The sequence below is a fragment of the Lactuca virosa genome, chromosome 2, assembly GCF_052849685.1.
Source record: "Lactuca virosa cultivar CGN04683 chromosome 2, Lactuca_virosa_CGN04683_v6, whole genome shotgun sequence".
NCBI classification, from domain to species: Eukaryota; Viridiplantae; Streptophyta; class Magnoliopsida; order Asterales; family Asteraceae; genus Lactuca; species Lactuca virosa.
The window spans coordinates 229,407,358-229,418,828 of NC_136427.1; the positions used below are offsets into that span (position 1 = coordinate 229,407,358).

The window sequence follows — 11,471 nt, forward strand, 5'->3', positions numbered from 1 at the left end:
TTGTGACTGGGATGCTGAGGATCACAAACCGGGTGTGAATAACCATGCAAACATACATGGTGCCCCCAATGTTACAGTCACCTAATCGACGTGTCGGTTAACCACATACGCTCCATCGATCTATGAGAAACATCGGGTCACCCTTTGCCACCTTTGCTTAGAGCCTAATTAGCGTGTCGGTCAACCACACACGCTCCACTAACGTCTTAGCAAGGGTACAAAGTGTAATTTCATGGAATTGCATCAATTCACTTTTGCCTAAAGTAACTAAGATTGGGAATTTTGTAAAAATATTTAGTTACTTTATAAATTCATTATACTTTTAATGATAAAAGGTTTGCCCTATCCTACCCGTTCGGCTAACGACCCTCCACCAATCAAGGAAGCGGTAGGTGAGAGTGGACACCCATTAAACGGTCATTTTATAGGCCATAACCTTATACCCCCTTTATAGATCGGATTCGTGAATGAGGCCTACTAACGGTAAGACTAGTATTTAAGTTATACATATATAATAATTATTCTTATAATATTATAATAGTATAGGGTGAATTTTAAACTTGTAAAATTCTAGGGTTTGGAATTTAATAATTTCAAAATTAAACTTTTAATTCAAAAAATTAAATTCCAAAACTTGAGGACAAGTTTTGAAACATTTCAAAACTAACTAGATCAAAATTCAAATAAATAATTAAACAATTAATTATGGTGATTATCTAATTTTGACCTAATCCAATTTTATGCAAGATAATGATCAAATAAATTCAAATAATTAATATTTATCATATAAGGAAATAATTATTCAATTAATTTGAAAATATCTTTTATTTTGGCAAAGATAATGACCCAATATTAATAAAATTCGTATTTTATCAGTTAGAAACGATTTGGTAATTATCCCACAGCAAAATAGACATAAAATCCCGAAAATCCCTCTGTCTGACGACCCGAATCGCCGAGTCCCCATATGGACTCGTCGAGTTCATCCTATTCGTCGAGACCGCATTGGGACTCGCCGAGTCTGTCAGGCAGAAGACCCAAAAACTCGATTTTCAAGCATGAATGAAACACAAAGCATCAAATACAACAGAAGCCAATCAAGGCTCTGATACCACTGATGGATTTTATACAAAAGAACATTCCTATGTGCTCATACAAAAACACTAAAGCTTGAATCTAGACTTCTCTATTGTACATGCAATTCATCCAAGACTTAAAACCCTAATCTAGCATACATTGGAATCGAAAACTACAATAAACTAGTTTAGATGATACCTTTCAATGGTTGCAAGAATCCTTTGATCTTCAAGAGGATTAGTGTCACAAGTGTAACACCTCTAATGGCTCACAAACACCACAAGCAAGAGAATGATGTAGAGGAGAGAGGATGAGAGGCAAAAGTCGGCTCCAAGCTTCCAAGAGATCAAGTGGCCGATTTTGATAGCCCTAGGAGTCCTTATATACTTGAGCTTCTAGGGTTTCATTCAAAACCCTAATTGGATGACTTAGGCCCTAAGTAACCATGAGAACCTTCTGGAATAAGGCCTCTATGGCCGAAATTAATATGGACTCCTCTTAATTTCGTCCATGCCCTAATCCATAAGGATTCTCAGCCCAAAATTTACACAATTGACAGTTCTAGTCCCCTTTATTTAATTAATGTCTTTTAGCTACATAATTAATTATTAATTAATTCTTGTCTAATATTAATTAAACTATATGATTTCTCTTTTAATATATTATTCATATAATATATTAATAAACCATAATAACCTCTCTTTTCATAAATCATCATATCAAGTTGCTTTGGTGAAGGCAACCTAAAAGGACCATGCACAGCCGGGTCAAGTACATACCAAATATAGTTACGAGCTTAGACACTAATCCAACAGTCTCCCACTTGGATAAGTCTAGTAACTATAGTGCAAGTACAATCCGATTAGCAATCGTAGCTCTCAAAGACGTTGTCGAACTCTGATCTTATCAGTAACCTGTCCTTTAGATAAGGGATCGTATAGTCCTCCGTTCTAGATATCGTGCAGACAATTACATGGAATATAGTCATACTTATTGTCCAGCAGTTTGTTTTCTAGATCTCTGATTCGTCTAACATATAACTTAATTGAACACATCAACTCAGTCCTGACCGGGCCCGACACATAAGTCAAACCAAATCATCGAGGGGCCTAGATATCGCTTTTACCCTCTTAGGATAAAAGGAACAGATAAGCTTCGACTTATATGCATTTACCATTCACTCATCAAATCATGCACAACAATGCGTTTTATAACATCAAGTTACTAATGCGTTTACGCATTATCAATGCACAACCAACTTGCAAACAATAAACCATATATCTAGGTTTTAAGACCATATGATATTATCGTCTTGCGATTACTCGTGATAAATTCCAGATCTACAAGCTTGGAGCTTCCCAAGTGCTTCCTAAAGGGGTTCTTCCTTTAACAATGCACAAAAAACCTTCTACGTTCACAAAACTCTCACAAAATGGCTAGGGTTTCAAGGTGGCTGCTTAGAAGGGTAGAGGCTGATAATGGAAAGGGCCTCAATGGGTTAGAGCCGTTAAATAGGGTTCATAACCCCAAGGATTAGGGTTTTGGTGTTGCGTACCTACGCTCGACGTAGCTTAACCTACGCTCAACGTAGGTCACTAACTCCCCGCGTCTAATCTCCCACCTACGCTCAACGTAGGGGACTATCCTACGCCTAATGTATGGTAAAAATTTTGGATTAAAAATTTAAACATAATAATAATACCTGCAAGGATCGGGTGTTACACAAGTGGAATGTGTTGCACTGTAACACCCGCAGATTCGGGCTAGTCAATTAAAATATAATAAGCGTTAAAAATGATTTTTTTATAGAAGATTATTTAGGATAAATAATCTTAATAAAAGTAATAGTTAGGGTTAACAATTGTAACCTATTTGACGTAATAAATAATAATTATTTGAATATTATATGTTTCATTATTATTATAATATAATATAATAGGAAAAATCAGTCGAATCGTCCGTAAATCGTAAAAATAAGTGCGCCAAAGCATATATATATATATATATATATATATATATATATATATATATATATATATATATATATATATATATATATATATATTTAGGAAGTATACGTCATCCCGATCCTGAAAATATAAATTTCGTCGAAATCTGAATCTGTATGAATTATATATGATTTTTATAAGATATAAAAGTCAACCGCGCACAACGAATGTACGACGTAAAAAGCTACGAAGAGAATGATTGACTTTTAGCTAATGCGACCAAAATGAAAATTGTAGTACTCCTTAAAATAGGAATCTTGAGAAAAAGAATGCCAAAAACGGAGTTCGTACGAGAGAGTTATGATTTTAGCAAAATTATTTAATTTCATAAAAATATAAATTCTAAACTAGCCGACGGAGTCTAAACGAAAGTTGTAGATCTCGTCGATAGCTACACGTGGATATAAAGAACATCAAAAACGGAGTTCGTATGAACGAGTTATAATTTTTAATAGCACATTTACGTATTAAAATAAAGTGTAAATCACACACACACACACACACACACACACACACACACATATATATATATATATATATATATATATATATATATATATATATATATATATATATATATATATATATATATATATATATATATATCGTTAGAAAGGTATCGACGATGCGGTCGTTATAAGACTAGTGTTGAGTACTTTCGACATTAGTTCAGTACAAATATCATTAAATCTATTTAAAATAATATTATAAATGGGCGTTTAGTCATTTAAGTAAATATAGAGAGTGGTTTTTGAAAATTCAATTACTATAAATAAGAGCCTCTAGGCTCTCATATTTCTTGCACCATTCTCTTGATTCAAGAGTCTTTATTTTCTTATCCCCCGAGCATTTCGGTCCCTCGCGATTCGACTTTTCTTTCTGTAGTTTTTAGTATAGTAAGGTGAGCGTTGAAGCGCTGCAAGAATCTTTCTAAGAAAGATTCAACGACGAAGTTCTGCCCCTGCAGAGCCCGACTCCTAGCTAAGTAAGTTATGCTACCCTGCTTTAAATATAGCATATAATATCGTTATTATGAACCTATAAATGAAACTTATCAATGATTCAAAGTCATTATACTGATTGATCTACTTACGGGGATGATGTCTAGGCTGTGATTTAGTGAGGTATTTAAAGTGGGATTTCCAAACAGTATACTTCGTATATCAAACAGACTTTACCTCCGATATGATCATACCTGGTTGTTTCTTACTTGATAGATCATGAAGTAGACTTTGAGTTAATGATGAATCTAGACTAATAATTAGTCGCAATAAAGATTAGACTAAAACTTAACGAAAATAATGCTAGGTTTCGTCGAAGGAAAATAGAATCGTTAAAAGCGAAGCGCTGCCCGAGTTTGGAATCATAATTTTAACAAGTGAGTGCATAGTTACTTTCATCTTAGACATAGATATGAAGTATTTTATATAAATTACGTGCTATGTGTGCATATTATCTGTATACTTGTTATCTATGCTGGATGAACACTATTATACATGTTTTAAATGATTTAAACTGTATACTTATTTTATACCTATAAATTACAAGGGGTAAAGATGGGTAGATGAAAGATGAGTTGGATGATTAAATGAAAGGTGAAATAGATCATGAGATGAGGGTGAGAGGTGAAAAAGGAGAGAAGCCTTTACCCAAGCGTTGGCCCTGTCATCTAGCAGAGTATGGATGACAACCAAAGACTATTCTAGACAGTCTGGTGGAACACTAGCAAGCTCGCAACCTGTAGGTGTTGTGAACGAGACGTTCACCGGTGTACTCTAAAAACCCATTGACATGTATTGCGAGTGGACTCTCGAAAATAATACTGTCAATAAACGAGATAAACCCTGACGACTATGGACTTAGTGTCTGTTATATAAACCCTGACGACTATGGACTTAGTGCCTGTTATATAAACCCTGACGACGATGGACTTCGTGCCTATTCCTTAGGACAATCCTTAGGAATAAATAACGAGGAGTAGATGATTCATAGAGAAGATACTTAAGAATAAAGAAGATAATGGGGATGGGTAAATGGGTTAATTGTTTGATGATGAAACATAATAACCAGGTTTCCCAACCTGACCCACTTAGTTTATTTGTATCACAGGTGTCGATATGAAGCTACATTACACTGAGAAATTAAGGAGATGTAGATCACTAGTGTAAATGAATGTAAGGTCTATTTATGCTTATGTTTCTGTATTGACGATGACATCCCAAAGTTTTAAAATGAATAAAATACATTTCTTAGGAAATGCTTTGATAACATATTTATCATGTTTTTTCGGGAACAAATTCCACAACACTTTTCTTTAAAAGGTTACAGAGATTTTAAAATAAGCATAAATAAAATTTTTAAAATGACCGTGATTTTGGTGATGTCACATGCACCATATTGGAAAGATGTTGCGCCAAGTGAAGATGTTACACCATATTGGGAGCATGTCGCGCCAAATGAGAAGGAGTTGCGCCATCCTTTCATGAGACAGGTCATCTTCATGCAAGATGTGCCATCTTGGTGTAGGGTGCGTTTTGATGAGCCACATGTGCTATGAAGTCCACTATGATGCTCAAAAGTTGGTGATTCTCAAGGAATACACCATGTTGTGCCACCATGATGGATGTTGGGCACTAGTGTTCATGATGTGCCACATATGTATCATGATGCTTCACTATGGCTCATGGTGCTCCATCATGTGCGTTGATCACACTCATGTGTTGTATGTCATGGATGAATGTTCCAGAAGCTACTGCATGGAGAAATGTGACTGGTTGGTACCATTCATGGGCCTATGGGCCAATGGGCTTGGCCCATTAGGGTTTTAGGTCTAATCCCTCAAGTATAAATAAGGATGCATGCTAAGTCATTTGTATGTCTTGTATTCTAGAGTGATAGGAAAATCTCTGTGAAACTGTACTTGTAACCTCTATTTAAGAACTATGAAATAAAGAATATTCCCCTCCTGCTCGTGGACGTAGATCACCTTGACCGAACCACATAAATACGATGTCTTGTGTGCTTTTGGTTTTGCTTATTATCCGTTTTACTTCCTAACAAGTGGTATAAGAGCTTGGAAAGTGGCATTAGATATGTTCTGATTCTTGACAAGTATCGTCTAATTTCCTAACAAGTGGTACCAAAGCTTGGCAAGTGACATCAGATTTGTTCTGATTCTTGACAAGTATCGCTTGATTTCCTAACACTAGTTTATCTTCGTTGCTTTTTGTGCATAGTTCTCTTTTCCTTTCATTGAAAGTTGTTTTCTATCATCAATAAAATAGTAGCCATTTTTTGATATGATTCTTTATTGTATTAAATTTATATGTCAATAGCCACTTTTGACACTATTTATTGATTATGTAGTAAGTGTGGTTGATAGATCTTTTTCCGTATTCAATTACTATTTCATTCATTATTGGTTTTTGGTTTCTGTGGGGATGAAAATATGATTCCTTTCAATCAATTAGTGTTCCGTTATATGGTAAAAACTATAAGGATTGAAGTATGTTAATAAGAAATTTTTATGTGAGAAATATATGTGAGATTTATTGGTAGGGAACATGTTAAACCATAAAATAAGAAAGTTGTTTATGCAACATTAGTCGGTGCTTGGAAGACTGATAACTGAAAAAGAATTACATTGATCAACAACTTTGTAATTCAATCTACTAGTTGCAGTTATCCAATGATATTGCTAAGCATGTTTTGGGATCATTTAGTTAGATTGTAAACTCGCATTTGGACTAACATGGATTATTAAACAATACCTAGAAAAAAATTATAAGTACGGTTATTCTGAATTAATATTCCGGAAAAAATCATCGGGTTCTGGACCACGTTCATCGTGTTTCGGACCTACATTACCATTCCGGAACCTCTACAATACATAATTCCGGACTAAAACAAGTGATCCGAACACATTACAAAGTACTTACATGAGATTCATACACGTACAACGAGAAAAAGATAACAAAAAGGATAATAGGGATTCGATCATAATATTCCGGAGTTGTTCCTCGTATTCCGGATCATTCCGGACAATTCCAGAATATGTAAATCGTTGTACAAAGTAACTTAAAGTATATAAATTACTTGGTTTGACGAATCTATGCTGAAAATTTGGTCCGAAATGCGGGTAGATCATGCTTCAGATCTGCAAATTCCAAAATGCGTATTCCGGATTTTTTGTGTGTGAAACCCATATATATATACACCACTGGGCTACAGTATTGGGCTTGAGCCGGTTTTCGGGTCCGAAATGACCAATTCTGCACCAAATTGTTAGTTTTTTTAAAAATTTTGTTTATATTTTTATTTAAAATCCAAAAAAATGGTTAGATTACTCAATTTCCTTATTTAAAATGCATCGTACACAAAACTCATAAAAATCCAATAACCTTTAAACTCCTAGTAATAAACTTGGAAACCATTTTTTAATTAAAGGTCATTAGATATGAACACTCTGACTTTTGATCACACCTCGGAATGCACTTTCCATTTGGTAATACTTTGACTTTCACCTACTATTATAACTATAATATATATTTTATCAACTACAGTGGTTTATTATCTTAAGACTAAAAAATTGTCATTCAAACATATAGAATACAGCTCATACTAAACAAGGATGATACAAAAATATAACCAATAAAAACCTAAATGAATCATACATGCTATCAATATGGACATATGCTATCAATCATCTTATTGTTGGTTTATATTAGAGTTTGCAATTTAGTTCGTCTTAATTTGGTAAACAAATTGGCATGTTAGAAATACTTAAAAGAATAAACTATTTAATTTGGTAAACATATTAGTTCCATGGCAAACAAATTATTTGAATGAATAAATTTTAGGCAATGTATACAATTAAAATATATTTTGAATAGTTCTTTTCTGTTTTAACTTTTAACATGTTTCATTTTCAATTTTTTTTATAAATATTTTTTTAATATTTTTATATTATTTAAAAATAAAATAAAACATAGTGTTTTGGCGCGTAAAGAAAGAAGGGTTTCTGCACGATTGACAGAAGCTTCCGGTCGGGTTGGCGCCTTGTTTCCATGTGCGATTAGCATAAACCCTAACCCTTTCACTTCTCTCTTCATAAAGTCTTCAGCTTTAGATCATTAATCAAAGGAAATTTTTTGAACGCATTTATGATTGATCCGTTCTCCACTGCGACATTCTAGGGTTTAATCGTCGAGTCTCAATTTGCATAAACCTGTTGACGAAGTGGGACAATTAATTATCTTGGGTCAAATAGATCTCAATATTAGTTTCCCATTTTGAAAATCATGAGCTGCTATTACTCCTCACCGCTAATTAATGATCACCTTGAAGTACGGCGTAATAGATCTCGCTTCTATTTTCGAAATCGATTCCATGTTACTCTCTTAATCGATGAAATGTTCTTGGCGTTGTCTTCGTATATAAATTGTCCAATGGACTTGTCTCTGATCATCAAACTCTCATCTCCTCGCTTTTGTTCATTCCCTTTCAATTCATACCCGGGAGGTTCATCCTGCTCTGCTTCTTCCAATACTGTAAGTATTTGATTTCTCTTGCTAAGCTGAATGAGTTATTTGCCATCCTGTCACACTGTGAACATGAGTTATTTGCTGCATATTGCACTGCTTTACATATTTGGTTTAATGCCAAGTTTTGTATGTGCATTCAATAACAGTCATGCACACTTGATACATTATGTGTTAGCTATGTGGCTTATAATGTCCAAAAATAGCTTGCATGGAAGTGTTATGGGTGTCTTATCAACTTCTTTTAAGACTATCTATACAGTTACCTATTAGTTTCTCTTTCTCATGATCGTTTTGTTTGAATCCATCATTTAATGGTACAGATATTAGATTCTTGGAAGGACATACTCAGACAACATGTATCAGGCCATCATCCGACCATTTTATCTTGGACTTTTGGCTTGGTTATGTGTCTTCTTTGTGAAGGCTGAAGACCCATACAGATTTTTTACATTTGAAGTTACATACGGACAAATTTCTCCTCTTGGTGTTTCACAAAGGGTAATAGTCAACACACTTCTACTTATTGCACACTTCAAGATGATGATGATGATGATGATGATGATATCTTTAACTTATAATCTCTTCTTGTCTACCATTACTTTAGGGCATACTTATCAATGGGAAGTTCCCAGGCCCAACCATTGACTGTATCACCAACGACAATGTAATTGTCAATGTCATTAACAAGCTGGATGAGCCCTTTCTTATCACCTGGTAAGTACTTTCCTGTGATTTGATCTTGTGTTTTTTTTGCTTTTTGTGATCATGGCTCATATTAACTCTACTTTAGGAATGGTATCAAACAAAGAAAGACCTCATGGCAAGATGGAGTTTTGGGGACAAACTGCCCAATCCCACCAAACTCAAACTGGACATACCAAATGCAAATGAAAGATCAAATTGGAACCTATTCCTACTTCCCTTCAACCAAGATGCATAGAGCTGTTGGTGGTTTTGGGGCAATTAATGTCCGAGCAAGAGCTGTGATTTTTGTCCCATATCTCAAACCAGTTGAGGAATTCACTTTACTCATCAGTGATTGGTGGAAATCTGATCACAAGGTTATTTTTTCTTTCTTTCCCCTTTCATATATCCTTCTCAGTTACATTGTAGACAAACAGTTAAATAAGGTTCTTTTTCAGACACTACAACAAACACTCGACTCTGGGAACACTCTTCCCATGGCTGATGCTCTACTAATCAATGGTCATGTTCAATCAACCTCTTTCACTACTCAAAAAGGTTACATTTTTCATACTCTATAAACTCAACATGACATGGATTCTTGACTTCTTTCTAGTTTCTCATACTAAGCTAACTTTTCAGGTCAAAGATACATGTTTAGAGTATCAAATGTGGCCTTAACCACTTCAATTAACTTCAGAATCCAAAATCATACACTGACACTAGTCGAAACTGAAGGATCACATACTTTACAAGAATCATACGAATCACTAGACATTCATGTTGGTCAATCCGCTTCTTTCTTGGTCAACCTTAATGCTCCCTTAAAAGACTACTTCATTGTTGCCTCAACTCGTTTCACCAAACCAGTTCTTACAGCTACAGCAACCCTCCACTATGATGGCTCCACCACTAAAGCTTCTTTACTACTACCATGGGGTCCCACATATGAGATTCATTGGTCAATGAAACAAGCAAGAACAATCAGATGGAATTTAACAGCAAATGCAGCTAGACCTAACCCTCAAGGCTCATACCACTATGGAACAATCCCAGTAACAAGAACAGTTGTGCTTGCTAATTCAGCTGCAAACATTAATGGAAAACTTAGGTATGCTGTGAATCAGGTGTCGTATGCTAACCCAGAAACTCCATTAAAGATTGCTGACTTTTATAACATTCCTGGAGTCTTCCACTTAAGCTCAATCAAAGATTCACCTCCTTCAACCCCTCCTGTTATAGGTGCCTCTGTTATGGGATTCACTCTTCATGATTTTGTTGAAATTGTCTTCCAAAACAATGAGGGAACTATTCAATCATGGCATCTTGATGGGTCTGATTTTTGGGCTGTTGGGTAAGTGATAACTGATAAGTCACTTTTATATTTTCTTTTAAAAAGAATCAAAATCACATATCTTGAATCTTGATTTGTTATAATTTGTATAGGTTTGGATCTGGGCAGTGGAATGCTACACTTAGGAAAAGATTTTATAATCTGAATGATGCTACCACAAGACACACTATGCAGGTATTAATTAAAGTTGTGATTTTTTTTTTGTATGAAAGTAGATTTGGTTGCTGATTATTTTGTGATTTGGTGTTAGGTGTATCCAAATTCATGGAGTGCAATATTGGTTTCTATGGACAACAAGGGGATGTGGAATCTGAGGTCTGCAATTTGGCCAAGGAGATATTTGGGACAGGAGTTGTATACAAGAGTTTGGAATGATGAAAAGAGTTCTCACACTGAATATGACATCCCATTGAATGCATTAAGATGTGGAAAGGCACCATTGAATTAGAAGATTATGAAATATATTGTTGAATGTAGCTTGTTTTTTAATTTAAATTTTCAGTTTTTTTCATCGGTTACAAGGGTGTAACTGTGTTGGAGAAGATGAAAAACTTGATTGGTATTTTTGTTGTTTAGTATTTTTCATTCTATAGGTGTTATTTAAGTGATACATAAAGAAAAATAAGTGTATGATTGCATGTACTTCATAGTTTAACTCTTATAAGAACTTGCATACTTCAAAAAAAATCTTTTGTAAAGCATATAATATGAGCATTTCTTTTGTAAATATATTTTGAGTCCATGCCGAAAGGAAAAAAAGGACCCGTCAAAGACATAAAAATAGCCAAACCATTTGAAAAAAAT

General features: G+C 34.6%; 1 protein-coding gene across 1 annotated transcript; it reads left to right on the top strand.

Moving 5' to 3' along the window:
* Nucleotides 1-8,502: 8,502 nt before the first annotated feature.
* LOC145160358 (L-ascorbate oxidase homolog) lies at nucleotides 8,503-11,242 on the top strand. The gene is made up of 8 exons (XM_079079514.1): nucleotides 8,503-8,635; nucleotides 8,950-9,127; nucleotides 9,234-9,343; nucleotides 9,420-9,690; nucleotides 9,772-9,871; nucleotides 9,956-10,667; nucleotides 10,760-10,841; nucleotides 10,918-11,242. The coding sequence occupies exons 2-8, from the start codon at nucleotides 8,984-8,986 to the stop codon at nucleotides 11,113-11,115; spliced, it is 1,617 nt and encodes a 538-aa protein (XP_078935640.1). The 5' UTR covers nucleotides 8,503-8,635; nucleotides 8,950-8,983; the 3' UTR covers nucleotides 11,116-11,242.
* The last annotated feature ends 229 nt before the right edge of the window (nucleotides 11,243-11,471 follow it).

Bases quoted from the DNA above. Each gene is read 5' to 3' on its own strand.
- LOC145160358 (XM_079079514.1), top strand. From the start codon at position 8,984: ATGTATCAGGCCATCATCCGACCATTTTATCTTGGACTTTTGGCTTGG. The intron at 9,128-9,233 runs GTAATAGTCAAC...CCATTACTTTAG, and splicing joins CTCTTGGTGTTTCACAAAGG to GGCATACTTATCAATGGGAA. The intron at 9,344-9,419 runs GTAAGTACTTTC...ACTCTACTTTAG, and splicing joins GAGCCCTTTCTTATCACCTG to GAATGGTATCAAACAAAGAA.